The sequence below is a fragment of the Chamaea fasciata genome, unplaced genomic scaffold (assembly GCF_029207755.1).
Source record: "Chamaea fasciata isolate MVZ Bird 193981 ecotype frontalis unplaced genomic scaffold, bChaFas1.0.hap1 SCAF_3, whole genome shotgun sequence".
Classification (NCBI taxonomy): domain Eukaryota; kingdom Metazoa; phylum Chordata; class Aves; order Passeriformes; family Sylviidae; genus Chamaea; species Chamaea fasciata.
The window spans coordinates 60,126,616-60,148,722 of record NW_027094088.1 but is presented as its reverse complement, the minus strand read 5'-3'; the positions used below and the strand labels follow the sequence as shown (position 1 = coordinate 60,148,722).

Here is a 22,107-nt window from a genome sequence, read left to right as displayed (position 1 = left end):
CTCTCTTGCTTAATATCATGTGGATGGCACTTATTCTCCCCTTCACTGTTCAATCCCATAGCACCTCTTTCCCTTCCTAGTGGATGAAGTGATTCATTATGATCTGACCCAGTTTTTCTCATTATTTCAGTTTTGCCCATCATATGCTGCTAGACTGGAGATGAAAGGCTGTAGAAGGCTGACAAGTTATAAAATTTAATCAAGTTCCATAACAGCAACAGTTCTAGATAATTGTGCTTTCACCTTTGTGGCAGCGCAAAGCAGAAAAAAATTAAACCCCCTGATTATTTGTTTCTCTTGATTAATTTCCTTTTGTATTTATGCTCATAATTAAAGAAGTGTATGTCCATGTTGCATCTAGTATTTGGTACTCTCATCTATTTCAGAATTGATACAGAGCTGTAAAATAAGACTGTCCTGCCAGCTGCTAGTGGCTATTTTGGATACTCTCAGGTGCTTCAAATGACATTAGACTTGTTTAAATAAGCAAAATCTGTTTTATATGACAATAAGGCATGGCTGATGAATGATCTAAAATTCAGATATGTTAACCCTTTTCTTGGTATCTAAAGTATTAAACAGTAAAATACAGTTGTGATACAAAATCAGTAAATCTCACTAAGGGTTGGCAATGTTAGGAGTGCTTCCATGTCTGATCAGTCCATAAATGCTGCTGTAAATAGAAATATCAGGATACTGAATGTACAGTCCAGGGTTTGATTGATTCCTCATTACCTGACTCCTATCTCGTGACCACTTTGTTGATGATATGATTGTTACCTGCATTTCTTTTCTTTGTCTTCCTCGCTCTTTGGGAGAAAGCAATATTGATACCAGCCCTTTGCATCTGTTCACACATTCCCTGAGATACTTCCATTGGCACAGAATTACTATGACTCTTACTACAGTTTTTGATCAAAATAATGATTTCAGTATAATGCTAATGAGACTTTGTCAACCAGTCTAAGAAAATTACAAGCATATAAGTGGCATCCTTGCATTTTTTTAGTAAAGCTGAATTTAGAGTTACAGAAACCTTCACTGAGGCTTCACTCTCTGCAAATTGCCTGGAGAATATTTAGCTCGACTATTGCATAGAAGTATCAAGGGATTGTGCACTGTGTTTTACAGCTCTGGTGATGTATAACTGGTGGTGAGAACTCTGCTTCTTTGTAAGGTAACATTTCTCACAATCTGAACAAAAGAGACCTGAAACTAAAATAGTACTATGAAAATCACTTCAATAAAATTCATGGGATCACTTGCTGATTAAAGTATTTTAACCAGTGCTGCTATTGTTAACATGAGGACAAGGTGCAAAAGGCTCAAGGGGAAAGTCATTATTAGCACTGTTCATACCTGAAGGAGTAGCAAGACTGCTTTGTGACAAATTGCTCATGATGTGAAATGGAATTACCTTGAAGTAATTTTTTAAAGAGCTAGAATTTAAAGGCTAACACTTCATGGGGAAAAATAGAGTTAATTTTCTTCTCTATTTTTTCAAATATGCATAGGTGACCTTGAAGCCAGAGCAAATGATTCTGCCACTGGTGGATGAAAAGCTTCAGCGTAGCACTGTTTCAGGGGTTGCATTCCAGCCTCCTGAAATAGTAGCAAATATAGAACAGGTGATGCAGGATCTTCGGTCAGAACCTGTTTACTGGAGACTTCCAGAGCAGTTTGAGGGACGAAAGGTAAACCTAAAACCACTGAACACTGATATGGGTCTTTTTTTTTCTCTTAATCCTATCTTACTATTTTACAGTGCCTTTTTTCCCTCCCAATAAGCATGTCTTCACACAGTGGAAGGTATTTCCAAAGAAAGTAAATGCTATTCCATTATTAAAAATTATTTGCTCTGTTACTATGGAAATTCATAAAGTAACATGAACAATATTTTACATGTTAATCTCTGTAAATATCTATGTTCTATTTTTCCACAAGATAAGTTTTCTCATATAAATGTTATTTGAAAAGTTAAGCTGCACAAATTTAGCACAACACTCGAAATTTTTTGTTTCTCTCATTTTTAAGGAAAAAATACCTGATATTTGTAGGTTACGTGGGAGAAAATGATTGAAAGAACTGTCCTTTTGGATGTCATTATGTACCTCTGTGACAATTTATTTTGCACTTTTGATGTTTCTTGGTTTGGTGGAACACCAAAGCATATATAATGAAATAGGTAACCTACTGGTTTTAGTATAATATAATAACAAATTGTTGATGTGTGTTTTTTAACACAGCCCTTGTCCCTAGATAGTTCCACAAGTACATATTGGTATTTTCTACCACACATGCATTCATCAGGCTGCACATAGATGCAGAGCACATCTAGCTCCTTCCCTGGAATTTATTTTTAGCTGACTGAAAATGAGATTTCTTTTTGTGCTTTGCTAGCTGACCAGTTATGGAGGGAAACTGAAATATGCCATCTACTTTGAAGCACGAGAAGAGACAGGTTTTACTACTTACTACCCACAAGTCATCGTAAGAGGTGGGCCTCCCACAAATACAAGAATTATTGTCCGGCATATGGCTGCCCCCCTGATAGGCCAGCTGACAAGGCATGAGATAGAGATGACAGAGGTAACATTTCCATCTGCATTTTTAGCCCAAAAGTTCAGCACATGATTCTTTTGAATATTGTTAATGCTCTGTCCTTTGTGTTTCTGTCTTTCAGCATGAATGGGAATATTATGGTGATGACCACAGAGGCAGAAATCCTGTACCCTGGGAATATTATCATGGTAACCCAGGTCTCAACAGGACAATGTCTCGGGCAGATTTCACCTGGAAACATTATGGAGATGACTCAAGACCAAGTAGAACTGTATCCCGGGAAGACTTCATGAATGTGTTGTATGATGTTCATTACATTCTTATCAAGGCAACTCATGGCAATATCATGAGGCAGAGCAGGTAACTCTTTCATGCCGTGATCTCTTATAGTGCAGTAGTCAGATAACCTAAAAGACCTCCCAGCTAGTCCCAATAGAATTTGTATTCATGACACCAGCCATAAGCCATTGCTGAGAAGAAGGAGCAGGAGGAATTCGCATTTGGCTTAGCGGAAGACACAGAAGAGGGAAGTTTTATGCACTAGGTTTCAATCACACTAGGCAAGTGGAATCTCTATTTTCAGGATCCTAGAAGAGAAAACACATGTAGGCACACACATTCTGAAACAAACCTAGTTTATTTTTTAATTAAAGGTCTATTTTATGAAAACATGATGCTGTAATTAAATATAAATGTTAGTGCATGAAGGAATTTTCTTCTGCAAGTGAGAAATTAAATATATTAGGGTCAGATTCAACATCTTCTATTCAATCTACTAATGAATAAGTTATGCAAAGAAATTAAGATAACACTGCATTTGAAGTGGACATCAGGCAACAGCATGACAGGAACACTACAAAAATCTCTGCAATCTAAAGGTCAGCTGTAAGATTTACACTGAAAGTAGCAGTCAGTTGAACAAGGAACAACTGCTTTGTTTTCTGTTCTTCAAAGAGGAATCTGTTGTTTACAACGTATCACCAGGTGAACATGATTCAGTAACAATATTCCTGTTGAGAAATGCTAATTCTCTATCTGCATGTATAAATAGAAAAGTGAAAAAAAAAAAAAACTTCTTTTATTTCCACCCAACACTAGTAAAGTCTAAGTCTGAAGTTCTGGTTAATGGAATTCAAGAAAATAGTTATTAAAGTGCTCGGAGGGTATCAGCGACCATCATCGCAGGTTAGAAAATATGACGTGTGAGAGAAGACATGAAGAACTAGATATGTTTAGAAACTAGAAATTGCTTTAAGATGCTTAAAAAGTTGTTACAGAAAAAAAAGGAAAGAATGAGTTCTCTGTTGCCATGGTGGGTAAATCAAAAAGAAAAATGAACTTAAACTTTAGCAGGAAAGATTCACATTAGACATGAAAGAGAAACTGCAGGGGGTAGAGGAGTTCCAGAATAGCTTGCATAGACTATTGCATAAAGTTTTTAATAATTAATACACAATATCCTTTGCAATCAAAATTTATTGGCAAGAGGATGGGAATAATCAGAGATAAACTGCAAACGTCTCCACAAATCCTTTTTGTGCTTCTTTCTAATAGAAGTGCTTCCTTCTTATTTCTTATACTTCTTTCTTATTTCTTATACTATCTTTCTTATGGAAATGATAAGCTAAAATTATTTCTAGTTTTCTAGGGTACAAATACGTCTTTAAGAGCCTTGCCTTTGGAGTTTGAAGGTGAATCGTAGGTGCAGATACCGTGCAATTTCACAACACTGTGTGACAGAGAAGAGTCAATGTTGCTGCTACTGTTTGTGTTTAAAGTATATAATTGACAGAAATTATATACTTGTAGCTTGCACTGGCTAGAGGCTAAATATTAGTAACAGATGCCATAAGTGTTTAACGTTGGTTTAATTTATTTTTGGCATACTCCATTTAGGATATTGTATTACAAGCAAGGGAATTCCCAGGAAAAGAGTTATGAAGGTAACCTCAATGCAATGTGGAAAATTTGAGAAGCATATTCATGTTTCATGTATGTTTCTCCCTTCCCTCTAAGCAGTACAGATCTTAGTTTAGCTGTGGAAGCAAAAACTGGGTGCTCTCTCAGCTAGAGCATCAAAAGGAAAGTTATGACAGCAAAGCTGGTTTTGTTCTGAGGTGTGTGTGACTCCTGTCGCTGTGCCAGGCCTGCCCTGCACCACCATTTTATCAAGGCTACCCAATAATGAGGCAGTCAGAACAGGGGAGGACGTTTCAGTTCCAAGGCAGGTTTCCAAGGTGTCACTTAAAGAACCAGAATAAATTTTTACAGCATGGCATTTCAGAGTGTGACATTTTATGACAGCAGAGCTTAGCAAACAGTTCATCTGGTCTTTCTGGTAACTCTCCATCTGAAGTCATAACCTTGCATATAATTCTGTATTTGATTTTGGAGGAGGTTATGTTACAATGGATTTTTATGATCTGTCTAGTTTCAAAGTTAACATTTATCACATGGCATCTGAGACTTTAGGTAGAATATAGCAGGAATACATTATTATTTTTTCAAGTTAGCACCTTGAATGATTTCAATTGAAGTTTTGTGTAAGACTAAAATATAAATCCCCAAAAATGTTTTTAAAGGTTAGTGAAATATTACCTTGCACAAGAATTGAAGGCTTTTATTAAAAATAAGCTGAGACTCTCTAAAGAACAATATTTGTACTCAAATTTAAACATATGTTTGAATTAAGTGACTTACAATAAAACATTTGTTTAAATAGAGTGTGGTGTGCTTTCCAAATAAGGGCCCTGTTCTAAACTAGTAAAGCTTCTCTTTCCACTTGACTGTGCATAGCAGAAAAAGATCTATAAAGCTAAAGAATCTGTGGATGGGAGGAGGAAACGATATATATGAAGTATTTTTATGGCTTTTTTAGGTTTTAATAGTGCTTTAATTTCAATTGCAAAGTTTAAAAGCTGCAGGTAAATGATAAACCACAGGAAAACCACTTCAAAATAAAGTCAAAGTAGCAGCAGCAATTGGGAACATAAAAATAGCTTCATTCTAGTGTTAGCACTCTATTAGCTAAACAGTTTAGTAGCAATGCTAATGTTGTTTCTGCTTCCAAGCTGCAGCATTATTAGTGATTTAGAGGTTTCTGCTCAGAATCCCAACCCAAACATTTTTCTCCTGTATTGTTCATTTTGTTGCCCTCATTTTCACATTCAACACTCTAAATGGAAACATTGCCTTTATTAGATTTTGTTTTGCAACAGGGCTGTGATAATAAATTTCTTGAATTGAAGTATGCTTTCAATTTCACTGCAAATTATTTCAATATTCCCAACAGTGATCAGGTAGCAGTTGTTTGACTGCTGCCTAATAGAGAGTTTCCAAAAATCAGCCAAGCCTGACCCTCCTTAAGTAACGTTTTCAGACAAACAATAGGTAGCTTTGTGGCCCTAGAGTGTATTGTTATCTAAATACAGCTTTAGGACAGCAAATGCTTTTTCAACTGTGCCCTCACTTTTGGGGATGATGGAGAGTCAGATTTCATTTTCTTTTCCCATTAAATGTACAGAGATTTTAATGTAACTTTACATTGACATATCAGATCTGAATGGTTTTGCCCTCTTTATTTTCAGTCTTCTGTTTTGACCTGGCTTTGTTTGCCTGGGGTTTTGTTTCTTTGTTTGTTTGTTTCGGGTGCTTGGGTTTTGTTTGTTTGTTTGTTTGTGGGTTTTGGTTGGTTGGTTTGGGGGTTTTTGGGGGTTTTTTGGTTTGTTTTCTTTTTTTTTTCTTTTTTTTTTTTTTTTTGTTCAGTTTTCCTTCTTGACTGGACCCCTTTCTTCAGGTAATAAGAAGAGAGCACCGAGCCTAAGTTACTAGATTGCTTTGGGGATTTTTATATTGACACAAGGTTATCAAGACGTGTGGGTCTCGTCATGTAAGCTCACTCACAAAACTCTCATCTAGTTCAGTGGTGGGCATTTGCTTTTCCTCTATTCATCTTGACGTTGGTACGTATATGCCAGTGAGCAGAACAGCATCACTCAGTCCCTCAGGAATCAAGGTCTGGGAGAAGTTGAACAGGCTGTGAGCATGAGGAGGAAGTGAGCAGCCCTGTGAGCTCCTCTCCATTAGCACTGTGCTCAGACACTTAATGAATAGACTCTACCCACATTATTGACATTTATTCGGCCCGTTAGTCAGACAATCTTTGACATTTTATCTTAGGTTAGCATTATATTTGAAGCTGTAAAATTTACACTGTTCTGCACATTTTGTTTGTCTGAGGCAATAGATGTTCCAGACCATAACATTCATTTGAGCAAACTAACAAATCCCCAAAATAAAGAAGTAAGCCTAAAGTACAGCATTCTGATACATTAGGATTAAGTGTATTTCATTAGATGTTATATTTGTTGTCTTTGTCCATGATGTACTCAACCCTATTTAGCAGGTCAATATTCATGCTGGAAAGAAGGAGTGGTTGGGAGGCAAGGATATTATTATTATTAATATAATTAAACAAATGTTTGGAAAGTTAAAATTTTAGAAATATATCCCTTTCTGATATTAGCAGTTGCTTCTGCAACTATGCAAGTATTTCATGCTTGCTTTAAATTTTTTGTTTATATGTCTAAATAATCCTAAAGAAATTAAAAAAAAAAAATTATACCTGGCTACTGATCTTAAAATTTGTGCACAAAGGGCAAATGTCCAGTGTCTTTGAAGTCTGTTCTAGAGCTTGCTAGGTTGCTTTAATTGCTGAGGATAGATTTGATTTTATTTTTTATATATTTATTTCCTTTTTTATTTAGCTGCCTCATTAAAAGCTCATTAAGAGGGCAATTTTACTGCCATACCCCTGAGAGTCATCAATTTCTTAATGAATCCCTCCAAAGGAAGAATCAGATACAAATTTTTTGTATGTTACCTTTTGTTTGGCTGAAAACAGATTGCAGAAAGAGATAGCATCAAGCTGGAGATTTTGTTAGTAATTCTATTGCCTAGAGCTAGAAAATGAGACCAGAGGGGGTGTTAACTTTGTAGTTTCTTGGGAGATGCAAAAACCAGTGTTGTTTGTCTGCTGTAGATCAAGAATTCTACAAACAGCCAAATGAGACCAAATGTTTCCTCCCATGCCAGCTGACTGTGAAGAAACTGGGTTTGAGTTGGTGCTTGACAAATCTCATTAGAGGTGTTTGCTCCTTTTTTCCAGGATTTCTGAGATCTCATTGGAAGTTGCTGAAGGCGGCCCTGTGTCCGGGATGTCTCCTCAGGCTTACTTGATAGAGAAATGTGACTGCCCATTGGGTTATTCTGGTCTGTCCTGTGAGGTACAGTACTAACCTAACTCCCAGGGAAAGTCTTTGTACCTTCTCTGGTCCGTTCACTGGCAAGGTGCAAATAGTAATTGAGTATGAATTCATTTAATTGGCAGCAACTCTCCCTTAATTTAATTACTTATTTTCTAATGCAGGTATTTCTCTCACAGGGAATTTCAGCTTTTCTTTTTTTTTTTTTTTTAATTAGTGTGGGCAAATATGCCACTGAAACCATGACAGTGACTCAAATACTTAGAATACAGGAAAGTGAGCTCTACTGGGGCAACGTCACTGAGACTAAATTGCATGACTGATGCTAACAGATCAAGCCTTTTTGAACAGATAAGGGTGTATTACTCTTGTAATGGTGAAATACTAACTCACTGAACACCAGGAGAGAAGTGCTGGTCAACTAAGTGACCTAGGTGCTCCTTACACATGCCTTATGTTTATTTTTTTACTTACAATTTCATGCTGAAGTTTGCATATTTCAAAAGTACCCAGGTGTTCTAGAGAATCAGCTGACTTTTATATGCTTTTGTAAAATGGATTACTAAAGGTACCAGAGAAATTGTTTAAGATATAATACATTGACTGCAGAATTGAAGTTAATGTTTCTGACTGTCCGTGGACTTGATGATGAGACTGTCAGTCTTTCTGTGTGCAGAATGCCATGTTTTCATTTTTAATCAGCACAAGCAATTCTAAATTCACTAGTTGCAATTATTAGGTGGAGGTAGCAGGGAACAGCACCTTGAGTATTCTGAAAATGCCTCAAGCATCTTAAGTGGGATCTTGTGAGGGTTTCCTCCAAACTAGCAATGGGAGAAAAACTGAAGTAAATGAGGGGAAAGAGTCTTTGTTATCTGTGAGAACTCTGATCCCTTTGGATGTTATACATGATTGCGTTATGCAGCAAATAAGTCAACAGAAACAGTAAGTTCATAGGAAAAGTGTGCAAGAAAGTGAATGAAGTAATTTTCTTTGCACACTATTTCAATAAGAGAATACACCTGAACTTGTGTAAATACATGAGAAATTAATGGACTCCAACTTTTGCTTAGAAGTACAGACTTTTTTAAAATTACTGTAGCAAATTGAATTGTTGAATAAAAATATATGATAATGTAATTAGAACTTTTTTTTAATTCACACCCACCAGGGGCTCAATAAATGTCTCAATTGCAATCTTAATTGTGTGATCTTCACATATTCATAACTTGGCTTATTTTTTGTGTGCTCAGTGAAGGTTATGGTGTGTTCTGTGAAGGTTTATTTAATTTTAGCTGGAAAAAAAATCTGACACCCTAGCATTTTTTAGCCAGGTGTTAACAGAGTGCATGTATCTGTGCCATGCTTTATCCATATAATGGCATTGTGAGGACTATATACACAGCATTTTTTACTAGAAGTGACATTTATATCCCCTCACCCCTTTTTTTTCCCCACATCTAGCTGTAGGTTGCAGAAGCAGTGGTAAGAATATTCCTAATGGCTGCTTCTGAAAAGCTTCCAAACTAGCAATTAAAAACATGGTCTGTTTTATCATTTGTCTATGTTTTATTTCATCTCAGGAATGTTTCAATCAAAATAGGTGATAAGACTGTCAATGACATATCAGGATAAAAATCCCCAGATACCAGCTTTCTTTGAGGATGTGCCACGTATTTATAATCTGATTCTGAAGTTGTTCAGAACTCGTAAAGCTGTGTTTTGTACCTTGTTTGGACAAGTACGCTTGTGGGGATTAGAGAGGGAGGGGAAGAAAAATGGTATTTTAGTAAGAAACAGAATTTCTTTCATTTGAGATTATTTATCTAGGTTAGAATTCTTCACAAACCATGAAAAATAAGATAGACTGTTTCTATGCTTCAGGGAACTTAATGTGGTCTAAGTCAAAATAGAAGGGGAAAAGCAGAAATGAATTAAGATTAATTTCTTTTTGATTCTAAAGAAAATAATTGTGTTTATACTTTTTCCATAACTTAGGCTCCTGGAGGTTTTGGCAATGATTACAAAACTGTCAGAGTGGTGGTATATGAATAAATCTAGCATGTCATCTAATGCTTCACTGAAGAATCATGCTTTTGGTCACAAAAATTACTTACTCCAGAGTCTCTTCTGTTTTATTTTGCATCTATTTTATTGCTGTGTGTAAAGTGCTCTGATCCTATTCTTTCCAAAAAGTAGAAATTGTGGTCATCAGCGGGACACTGACCTCATCAGGCAGCCTTCACAGGCTCCTGGCACCACTAGGTGGTGGGATTTATACGCGGGACAAGTAACTTCTCTGTAGGCACTTACCCATAATGGTCTCAACTGTCAAAATGTTCCTGTTTGTGTTTTTTATGCTGCCATGGCTGTGTGCTTTCTGAGAGCTGTGTAAGGGCTTCCACAAGACTGTGTAATAAGCCTGAAATAAAGATCAAGTGTTTGATTTTGCATGTGCCAGTTTTGCTAGCAGTTTTTTGTGTTATTCTTGGAATTTTATTGCCAAGCTGCAGTAGAGGAGACTTAGTGATGGAAAAACTTGGTTTGGGTCTGATAGTCTCGAGACATGGAAAACCTTTAACATTTTGAATTCTGTACTTTTATGGTCTTTAAATTATATAGCTATAAATAATGCAGCCGTGCAGCCATTTTCTTGTTTATTATTCGGCTTTTGCTTGTTATCCAACAGGTAGTCTGTAGGCAGATACTAGCTTGTCGAACCTGAAAAACATAGAAGGGATGAAGGAAACAGAATCATCGTGCTTGCTCTCCACAGTCCACACAAAAAAAATATTTCAAAAACAAACTGTTTCCTTAAGTAAAGAAAGGAATGATGCGCTAATGCACAGTGAGAACTGGAGGGTGTTCTGCATCTGAATGAAAGATAGCTCAAGCTGTATTATGAAAACCTGATGCTGATGGAGTGCTCCAGGGATTTTTCAGCCATGTTTCCAATTAGGGCTGGCTCTTGTTATATGTAAAGTACCGTATATTGTTTGTAACACAGCTGGAAGCCTGTCAGATTCTTTTCACGACTTGTAAAAACTGGTGATTGGAAAGATGAGCTTGCAATGCTCCCCATACACAGTCCGCTCTGTCATGATCTGTTTTCTTCTGCATCTTTTTTTATTGCAGTCCTGCTCTCCAGGATTTTATAGGCTTCCATCTCCACCTGCAGGAGGGACATCTGCTCAGTCCTTAGGCACCTGTGTTGCATGTCAGTGTCATGGACACAGCACTATGTGTGACTCTGAAACATCAGTTTGTCAGGTATTACACTTCTAAACTTTTGCACCAAGTTAATCTTAATGTAAAATTCTTAAGTTTTGCCTACTAATATAAAGAAACAGAAGATCATATTTTATTACAATTTTGCCTAAATAGCTTAATTGTCAAAGTTCAAGGAGTTCAAAAGCAAAATTTTGAAGTTTTCTGTTCTGATTCTCTAGAGCTCAAATTATGCCGTGCTTCACCCCGAAATTACTATTTGTGTAAAAAGAAAAACTAGACACCAGCTAAACAAAGAAACAATGTATATGTGTATACAGTAAACACAATTCTGCTCTTACAGGCAGTAATACGCATGACCTGATACAGTAAGACTGCATTTTAATTATTGCTTCTTCTCCAATGGCTGGAACATAGGAGGGAAGAAAGGGTGAATGGGATAAGAAATTTTGTAGGATACATCTGGGTAGCTACAGACCTGTATTCTTTCTCCTTTTAAGCCCGTATATTACTCAGCAGGCATTTGATAGAAGCTTAAAGCAAGCCTTCCCACTGAGAATCATATCAGGGAAATTATGTATTGAAGTAAGTTTGAATCCCTAAGGCTGGGATCAGAATGTTGTCTCCATTTTTGTAATCCTCAGACACAGCTTTCATTCTGTCTCCTTCCTTGACAGGATTGTCAGCACAATACTGCTGGTCAACACTGTGAGAGGTGTGCACCAGGATTTTACGGTATTGTCCAAGGCTCTCCAGATGACTGTCAGCCTTGTGCTTGTCCCCTACCCATTTCTAGTAACAAGTAAGTCAGCAAACTCATGGTGCAGAATTGCCTTTCTGGCAAGCCAGAGCTTCCTTCTGGGCTCCCTGTGTCCTTTTTCAGATGTCTGGCTAGAGAAGAAGTGCCTCGTGAAAGCTATACTAAAAACTTCTTATCTACTTTTGCTAATTGATATTCCTTTAAAAGTCAGAAATTGCTCCCTTGCTAATTTGTGATAAATAAATTAATAAGTGGTAGAAAATGCAATACTCAAGATAATGAGTCTGTGTTATAAAGGTATTCTCATAAATGGAGCTAGAGCAGAACCCAAGTACAGTGTGGCCGCAAGGGAGCTGCAAAAAGTCTTATACTCATATATTATGTTGGTATAAATGTGTTACAGTGCCTTTCTTGCTCCACTATGGAATTTATTGATTCCTTATTTAATGTTACATGAGTTTTAGGCAATTTGTGAAAGATAGAATAATTTAAAAGCATTATAGTTATTGCAGCATAAATTTTATTGATTGCTGTATGCTAATGAGCCTTTCCACAATGCTTCTGCATGTGTTCCCAACAGATGATACTTTAGCACTTGAGATTTGTTTGTTGTTTTGCTGAGAAGCTCTTAATGATATTTGGCATCATACTGTAGTAGTGCTCTGAACAGGTTTGTGTTTTGTGATTGTGCTTTTGAAAACCTGGAAGTGTTCCGGAAAACTATTTTTCTGTGCTTTGTCTGGCCTTTAGGATGTTTTAGTGAGGATTTCAGTCATTATAGCTGAGAATTTAAGGGGTTTCTTTTTATTCTTACTTCATTTTATCGCTTTGGAGTGGTCTTGGGTTTATTTTGAAGGAGAAAAGTCCTTTCTCAAACATTATTATATAAAGACATCATGGTATCTTTCATCCACAGCAAGAGTTTTTAAGAATACTTCCAAATCTCAGGTATTTAAAGAGGTATCTGTTATCTCAGGAAGTTATAATGCATTCTTAACTAGAAGTTCTTCTGAGGTTTGCCCGTTTCATGAGTGTTTTCTGTTACAACTTGATTATGTGTTCTGTCTAGTAGTATCAGAAAAGGACATTCAAGTTGCAAAGAACAAGGTCAACCAAGCTCCTCAATTTTGTAAATCAACAAATATTGGAAAAAGCTTTTTATGTTACTAACTGGCACTAATTGGCAGTATGAAGGGCTGCAAATATTCCATTCTATTCCATTCTATTTGGGGTGTTGCTCAGGAGCCTTTGGTTGCTCAGCAATATATGTATCAGATCAGAAAATGAGTAGGGCCCTTTACCTGGTGTTTATGGCACCATGCTACAAGAATTTAGACATATTCTCCTCACTGTTCTCCTGAGATCATTTCAGTATCTTATCTAAAACCTAACATAAACTCAGGAAGTAGGTGTTGCTGAAGTGCTCTACGGGTGAGAAACGTGGATTGTGGGTAGTATGTGTAACACAGAATCATAGAATGGTTTGGGTTGTAAGAGACTTAAAAATCATCTTACTCCAACCCTCCTGCCATAGGCAGGGGCACCTTCCACTAGACCAGGTTTCTCAAAGCCCCATCCATCCTAGTCATGAAGATTTCAAGGGATTGGGGCATCTACCACTTCGTTGGGCTGCCTGTTCCAGTGTCTCACCACCCTCTGAGTAAAGAATTTCCTCCTAACATCTGATCGACATTTCCCCTTTAATAGTTCAAAACCATTTCCTGTTGTCTTATCTACATCTTTTTTTAAAAAGCTCCCTTTAGGTGTCCTAGGTGCACTCTCCAATTGCTGAGCTGCCTGAGGGAAAGCAAGCAAAGTGTCCGTACCTCATTTAGTCACATAGCCTGCATGGGTGTTGTCAGAGCCTTTTGTGTCATGCTCACAAGAAAGTGATCATGAGACTCTCTTGTTTCATAAGCCTTCACAGGAGATCAGAGAATAACACTTAGTCTGAATTTAATTTAATAAAAACATTTAATCATGAGATAGTCATTCTGTTTCTTAGTGCTGTTGTGAAAGGAGTCAGATCTGAGCATGTTGAGGAACAGAACTGCTTGTGTTTTATAGACCTTAACTCAGATGTCTCTAGACATCATGGAAGAGATTTCTATTTCTGTTAGCTGCAGCCATCAACAACTTTGGGAGTTGTATAGTAAATATAGAGACTGACAACTGTACATTTCGCTCATTAAACCTAAAGGAAAACACCATTGGAGAAAAGGGCAGGGAAGGAGATGTTTCAGATGCGTGTATAAGTCGACATGTCCATTTTCCAGGGCTGATAGAGGATGCCTGTATAATTGGTTTAGACTAAATGCCTGACTTTTAGATTTATAGAGTGGCATAGATTCATTCCACAAAGACACAGTGTTAAGTGAAAAATGAGAGTATCAGACCTTAGATTTGTATCTTGTGCAGATCAGTTAAAGCTCTTCAAGATGCTATTAAGGAAAAAGTGTACCTGCAGCTATTTTATGGTAGTCAAGTAATCATAATCTACATGAAATACAGATAGCTAATGAGCTATCTCATTAGCTTGCTATGTCATGACTGATACGATAGTATTTGTGAATGGTATAGTGCAATTATTTTTATTTATGAAATTGTATAAAACTCCACTGAAGTTTTAAATTCAGTGTTTATACTGCTGTGCAATCAGCAGTCAGCTTCAAACATGATGAGCTGGGGAAAAGAAACAAAAGAACAGAGAGAATGAATTGTTCCTAGTATGGATTTATTTTTATGGAGTTGAAAATGTGTTGGATAATGAGTTTGTGAGTAATAGATCAATTTGTTTACATTTTTTTGCAAAGGCATAATTTTATATACTCGTTCAAACACTATTGATTTAATGCATTATAAGCAAGTTAGATGAGGATGCTGACTGTACTGTATGTAGAAAGAGCCCTGGGCTCACCGCTAGCCACCGCTGTGCTTTTCTAGTTCTTCTTCCACAAAAAGCTGAAAGAGTTTTATGGTTTTGCACCATCTTAATATTTAGTTCTGTTCTTTTGTCCTACCTGCCCTTTTTGTGTGTTTTAACTGCCTATGCAGGCGCTTAATACACTAATATTTCAACTAAATTCTACTTTGCACAGTGCCCAAAGGTACATACTACAGTCAGTAGTAAAGTGACTTAGAAAAGATAGCATTCAATGATGAAAATAGGTCCTCTGCCTGATCATGAAGATCGTTTTTAGGGGTTTTTTTCTCTGTAGACTGGACTTTTCTAATACATCCTTGAGAAGATCATCTAATGCTCATCATCAAAGAAGATCATCAATGCTGCCTTTTTAGAAGATTCCACACAGCTATGACTTTGGTTCCTTTTCCCTCTTTATATCTTACCTTCAAGTAAACTCTTCCCAGCTTATCTCATTTCATTCAAAATAAGTGAAATCAGACTGGAAAGGCTGAATGTTCATTAGCTCAGTTTCTTAATCTTTTGTTTCACATCCTTCCCAGTGCTTCCTTTGCTTGCTCACTGGGAGTGGCAGTACTGCTCAATCACACAAGCCTACAGCGCGGGCGTTGCTCACTCCATTCCCTTGAACACAGCCCTTAGAGCCTTTGTCCAAACTGTGCAAGTGTCACAGCAAGGCATTCACAGAAATTGTAATAGAAAGGAGAGACCTCGCACAGGTTTTTATAAACAGATAAGAAAATGCTGCCATTTACATTAAGAGTGGAACTTCTTGGGCTCTTGTGCACTGCTGTCCAAAGTGAAATGATGCAAGAGGGTAGAAAAAAAAATGCTTTATTTACTTTTGTTTTAGTTTTAGCCCTACTTGCATTGCTGAAGGACCTGGTGACTACCGGTGTACTGCCTGCCCACCTGGATACGAAGGCCAGTACTGCCAAAGGTAGGATGAATGGAAAAAGCACAAAGAGGGACAATGAAATGAGGAAAAGACATGAAGGAGATAAATCTTTTTCGATATTACAAGCATGTATTTACTACTGTTTAAATACATGCCTTTGGATAATTTATTTCTCCTTTATATGCTGTTAAACCTCAGTCAACATAAACAATTTTTATATGCACCACTGTAAATTGATAATCAATGTTAATTATTTCACAGATATTATCCTAGTCTTACTTTTTGATGTGTGAGGGTTTTTTTCCTCCAGGGCTCAGAAGTTAAAATAATTTATCTCAAATTAGATGCCATGCTAATAATGTATCTTGATGTCACTCATACCCTTTGTTTTAGTGACTCTTGTGCCCTCATGGGCATTGACTGTGAAAGACAGTTACATATAAACATTTTAATGCCAAATTGTGAATTAATAACTTCAACAGCCTCTGTTGCCCCATCTATCAAAGCACTGAGGGATTAAGATGAACAAAATTGTCAAATATCTACCCGGAGATTTCATGTCTGACACAAAACACTAGTGGCTAGGTTCTATAGGCCAAACAATGATAGTGGAGGAGTTTTATTGTTGTGGTTTAATATAAATTTAACTGAGAATTGTTAAGGATGTGGAATCACTTTTGCATACCTCCTTCATCCAAACTGTTCTGTGTCCTGATTAGAAGTCACTTTGTGGGACAGTTTGCAATATTTCTCTCTTGGTCATGAAGCAACAAAGATTTTCCTAATGGTTCATGGATGTTTTTATAAATTATGTTTAAAATACTGCCAAGTATTCTTTGTGCACTGCGTTTCAGTTGGACAAACCTTGTTTTGTATTTGCAATGTCTAGGTGTTCTTCTGGCTACACAGGAAACCCACAGATTCCAGGAGGGTCCTGCCAGCCATGTGAGTGTGATCCATATGGTTCCATGCCTGTCCCCTGTGACGCTGTCACTGGGCAGTGCACTTGCAGGCCTGGATTCACGGGGTGGAAGTGTGCTGGCTGTGAACATCGGCATGCGCGCCATGGCACGAAATGCATTTGTACGTATACTAATGGAATCTTGGATAACCTTTGATTGTGTTTGTCATGCTTCAGAAATTCAAACCAGCTTGTGTAACAGCAAGTTGTGTGGGTTTCTTTGAAAATAATTGCCAGTTTCTTAATACTTTTGCATCTCCTCACTTTTTTTGCTTTTTTTTCACAAGCCTTGAGATGTTAAGAAAACTCTCAATAATTTCTAATATTACCACTGAAAATTTGTTAAAAAAAAAAACTTTGAAGAATTTCCTTTTTGGCTTTTTGGAGTCTGTAATTTTGCTAAAGGTTGTTGCTACTGTTGTGACAATATTTTCTCTTGGTGATTTTTTCAGTGTTGTCCTAAATGTGTAACCAGCAATTACAATGCTCTATGCCATGAGGCACACACAAAATTGTAACTAAGGTTTACTTGTTCATGTTGGTTCAGCAACCATCCATTGGAATTTAAAAGATCTAAGGAATGACAGTACACTATATTCAACAAAGAGCTTCTTTCGTTAAAAATAGAGAATTAATAGCCTAAACCACCAATTTATATTTGTATAAAATACAAAGTACTGGTATCTTTGTCCTACCCTCAATTGTGATACATACCAGGTGATTATCTTGTATTTTTGTTTGGATTCTTTTTCATTATGTTGGACAGTGCTTGTTTTGAGCCCACAATCTTATATCACATAATGTTGTATGCTTATATCTTATTTTAAAATTATAGCAAAATCTTTCTAGAGCTCAGTCAGCCCTGACTGAAGTAAGGCATTTTCCTCTTCCCTATCTCCCCCAGGATGTGAAGGGACTTAACCTTATTGTGATTTTATTTTTTCCCTCCAATGCCAAGATTGTCAAATTTAAAGTATAATACCAGTAGAGTTCCAGTGACTCCACAGTATATTATTTATTAATCTGTGCATATTTGAAAATATTGGCAAGCCACAGTGAGCTGGTTTAAATGTTGTATCTTTAATTGGAGTTTTTTTCTTGGAGAATGGGCTGTCTGTGTGAGGGACATGTAACATCAGTGTCTGAAGTCATCATATAATTCAAGAATGGAATGCATGGCTTCTTGGAGTGCTCAAAGAGGAAGATATTAGGCACAGAGGGTCAGGAACTATACAATGCAGAATATTTTTTCTTTTAACCTGATGGTTGTGATCAGCTCTCAGACAGTCATCAGGACTTAGCAGAACTAAGCTTCTAAGTAAGTCCATTGAAATAAGTGCTTTTGCATCAGTCCTGAATCCCAGGTAGAGACTATAGATTACTGGGAATATAGATATAATTGCTTCTATTTCTTTAGTATTAACAACATGGCATTGATTCATATATTAAAAACATAGTTTACAGAAGAAAAATAAATTTCTAATGTCCTGCAGTATGATGTAGTTTAGGACTTAATTCTGAACTTAGTATCTTAAGCTCTATTTTGAACAGCAAAATGATTGCTACTGAAGTAAGTAGTCCCATTGCTGAAATAACTACAGTTTGAGTTCCGTTTTCTGGTCTATGTGTCAAGAAGATTTGCAATTGCAAGTTGAGTCCATAAGTGTTACAGCTACAAAATTTTAAAATAAGGACTGTGTTTTACAGAGTGGCATCTACATGAAAATTACTTCATTTTTCAATATCCTGAATAGCTCTTATATTATTTCCACTATTATCCAATTTTTCCAATCATAGCCATGACTTGGTACGGTTTTTTATTAGTCTTTTACCTTATCAGTATTCTAAAATGTCTTTTGGGTATCCAGGATGACAGAGTTTCATTGTACAAAACAGCCTAAGTGCAAGTTATCATTTATAATGGTTTTCCAATTTGTTAATCAGGTTATTTCATTGTGTGGATAATAAGGTTAAAAATCCTATTTGTGAATGGAAAAAGGCAAATGAAATTTTCCACCTTTTTGCTTTGAAAGATGTATTTGCTATAATCTCTGATTTAACCCCAACATATTTAAATGCAAGTGTTGAAATATACCTACACTATCTTTAGTGACATTTTTACTTTAACTAAGCAATCAGTTTTCACCATAAAAACAGTTCTTCACATGTGCACATGGACACTTCATTTGACCACTAGAAGTGAGAAATCAAATGAGAAGATTTCTTTTATTTAGTCATAAAGATAAGAACCACCTATAGAAACAGATGGGGATGTACTTTAAATCTCCCTGTCACAGGAAGTAGTTTTTTACTGTTGATACCATATCAGTAATAACCATATCATAAATTGCAAAAGCTGCAGTTTGGTATTTCAGTAGATATTTTATATGCCTGTTAGCTCTTGCTGTATGATCTTCTCGTTTAGAAGTTCCTTGACACCCATATTACTCCAAACCTGCCTTTGCTAATGCAGTACCCCTGACCTGATAGAAAATAAGCCTGATCAATAACCTTGTAGCCTGTGGTGGACACAGGTCTGTGACAAAGGCAGTGTGGCAAGCCTAGATTTTGTGGGAATTTCCCTGTGGTAAACAGTGTCTGGTATGTCACAGGCTTCAGAGTGCAGCTGTTGGTAAGAATTCATTTCTGCAGCCCCTAATGTGCTTTAATAGTCCTTGTCCTGTCAAAGAACCATTAGAAGCACCTTTAGGACAGCCTTGAAGTTTTCCTTCCTTGCTCTCAGAATACTGAGCCATTCCAATCTGAGTTTAATGCAGCTGAGAATTTGGTTCTGTGTACAATGTATTTTTGTTTTCATATATCAACCAATTGCAAAACAATCAATAAATTCCCTTCTGACCAAGTTCAGTTGTAACAAAACCTTAAAAGTAATAGTACTCTTAATGTGCAGAAAATTAATTAGTGTCAAAAGCAGAATCCTAGTTAAAATGAGCTGAATGTGTGTGCCTACTTTTGCTCTTTTGCAGTAGCATTTCAACTACTGCAATTGCATTGTACCTCTCAGAAGCATGAAGAACCCCTAGCTAAGTGGTAAACTGATCTAGTTTAAAGAAAATACATTCAAATGCAGTCACCCATGTTTGAAAAAGCGTTTTTAAGTAGTATAAGACATACTGTGATTAAGCTGTCCTGTTAGTATGGTATAGTTAATGTTTAAGAAAATGAAATTTTGTTTTGAATATTTAAAAAAGAATAACCATTTAAATAATGAATTTTTTGCAAATTCTAGAAAAGGTCAACACACAGTATGACCTGAAAAAACAAAAAATACATATTTAAATCACACCAGAGAGGTATTTTAGCCAAAATAGTGTAATGCCTTCTTCTTTAAATATAGATTTTGACATAGCTCTTATCATAAATATTCTAAAGATTTTTAAGTGAAGATTTTTAGTGTAAAGGTGGGGGCAGAAAGCAAAGAGGCATGCATGTTCACTAAAATTTCTGATATAGCTGAAAATCTGTTTTACTGGGTTCTTACTGTTTTTTTTTTCATTATGCGTCATTTTTCAGTTGCTTGGTGCATGTCACTGTTCAGTGCTGTGTTATAACAGTTATATTTTAGAGAGCTACAGGTAAAATAGAATGTATATTTATTTTGAAAGCCGCTGCTTAAAGGGGAAGATTTCACTTACTGATAAATAACAATGGTAAGATAATTATAGGTGCATGGCACAGACAGAATTCCTTTCCCATTATATTCTTAGAACAGAACAATTTTGTTTTCTCTAGGAAGCCATCAGGACATGAAAAATGATATCCAAAAAGTAGAATTTTTTTTAAAATAAGTATTACAAGAGTGTGCTCTACTACACATCATAAAAATTTCTAATGGCTAGTAACTGGATCATTTCCCCAGCTAAACTAACCATCTAGGTTGTCCTATACAGATATTCATAATACTCTGCTGATGAATACTTTCTTACAATTTTTTGGACTCAAAGCAATTAACTTTGTAGGTTCACTTTCCCTGCTCTTTTGAAAAAGTCAATACCCAAAGAATAAATAATGATGGTTGGAAACTAATTTAAATAATGCTGCCAGAATCCTTATATGCTGTCAAGTATGACAAAAGTTCTCCCAAATCTTCTCTCAGATTTTGAATCCAGCCTGTAGCAATCATGCATTTCCTTAGAAACAGGAAATCCTCTTGTGTGGTTTTTTGTTATACCTTGTGACATTCCACTTCAGTTGTAGAGTTTTTAGTATATAAAATGAAGAAGCCTAGATGGCAATGTTATTGACACAATGACTCTGCTCACTACTATGCCATATTTATGGAACAAAACGATCCTGGTGAGAACTTGGTTTTATTGCTGTGTGGCTCTATATATTATATGACAAGTCAGAAATCCCCTTATCTGTCATAACTACAGTGGAGACTTCAAAAAAAAGGTCTTCAATGTTTTGAGCTGTGTTGCAACACAAACTACAAAACCTTTCCTTGGATATGTGCTCCTGTCACAAATGTTCCTCGGGGTCAAGCAAAAGCCTAAATGTAAAGCAGTTGACGTGACTGAACAGGAAGCAATCATGACACAGGGAGATCAAGCAGATATTTCAATGTTAGGAATTTTTTTCTTAACTCAGTCTTGTGGGGCAAAAAAAAGAAAAAGATTCTTAGCCTTGCTGCATTCAACAAACTTTCATCTTTATATATTTAAATATTCAATATTGGTAGAAAGAGAAATTTGTATAATGAGATTCTTTTATTACCAGGTCCTGGGCATTCAAGTATTTGCACTCAAGACTGATGCTTGCAATGAGAAAGATATTTTTTCCCAGCTGTCAGTCTCTGCTTCATCACAGTCCTACACCAAGAAGAGCAAGGGAGCTCCCAGCCACTGGTCCTGGCAGAATCAAGGTTTTCCCTTTAAAACAGTGAGGAGCTTCCTGGTCTCAGCCATTCCAAATTAAGAACTAGGCAGAGGTGCTGTCTCTGTATGAGGTAGATCTTGTAGAATCTGTAAAATGAAGCGTCTCCCAGCTCTTACACAGTGTTTAATTCAGCAGGAGCTGAGAGCCTTTACAGAGTGAGCTGAAAAGAAAGATCCCATGTTTAACACTACATCGATGAAGCCTTGGACTAGCTTCTTCAGGGTTCTGAGTTTTGCTGTGTGTCTGTGTGCCTCTGGTGTAAGAAAAGAATTAAATTTACATCTGTGTTGGACAACTGCTTCTCAGGCTGCATGGGCTCAATTAGGACATCCCTGCTTGGCCTAGAAGCTGATAAACTAGCACTTGTTCTCCATTTTTGTGATACCTGAGCTCCTGTTGAGTTTCGTCCCACACTCCTGTCTTTCACCCAACTCAAGCAGTCTTTACATTCAACTATTACTGTTATGTATCAGAACCAGCAGATGAGGATTTCTAGATAATAAAAATCAGAAATAACCTGAGTAGGTGTTTTCGACCCTGATCTGGGTATGAATTTTCCCACATTTTGGAGACATATTGATCATGTCAGCTACCTGAAACCAGCAGCAGCGG

The 22,107-nt window shown here is 36.6% G+C and overlaps 1 protein-coding gene across 1 annotated transcript in view; it reads left to right on the top strand.

The window, feature by feature from the left end:
* The window catches only part of LAMA2 (laminin subunit alpha 2), a 338,729-nt gene that overhangs the window by 232,390 nt on the left and 84,232 nt on the right, over window positions 1-22,107 (top strand). Inside the window, exons 25-32 of the mRNA XM_066180303.1 lie at window positions 1,515-1,694; window positions 2,401-2,589; window positions 2,684-2,922; window positions 7,730-7,847; window positions 10,962-11,096; window positions 11,732-11,856; window positions 15,591-15,677; window positions 16,525-16,718. Of these exons, the coding sequence (XP_066036400.1) occupies window positions 1,515-1,694; window positions 2,401-2,589; window positions 2,684-2,922; window positions 7,730-7,847; window positions 10,962-11,096; window positions 11,732-11,856; window positions 15,591-15,677; window positions 16,525-16,718 (1,267 nt within the window). The remainder of the gene's footprint in view (window positions 1-1,514; window positions 1,695-2,400; window positions 2,590-2,683; window positions 2,923-7,729; window positions 7,848-10,961; window positions 11,097-11,731; window positions 11,857-15,590; window positions 15,678-16,524; window positions 16,719-22,107) is intronic.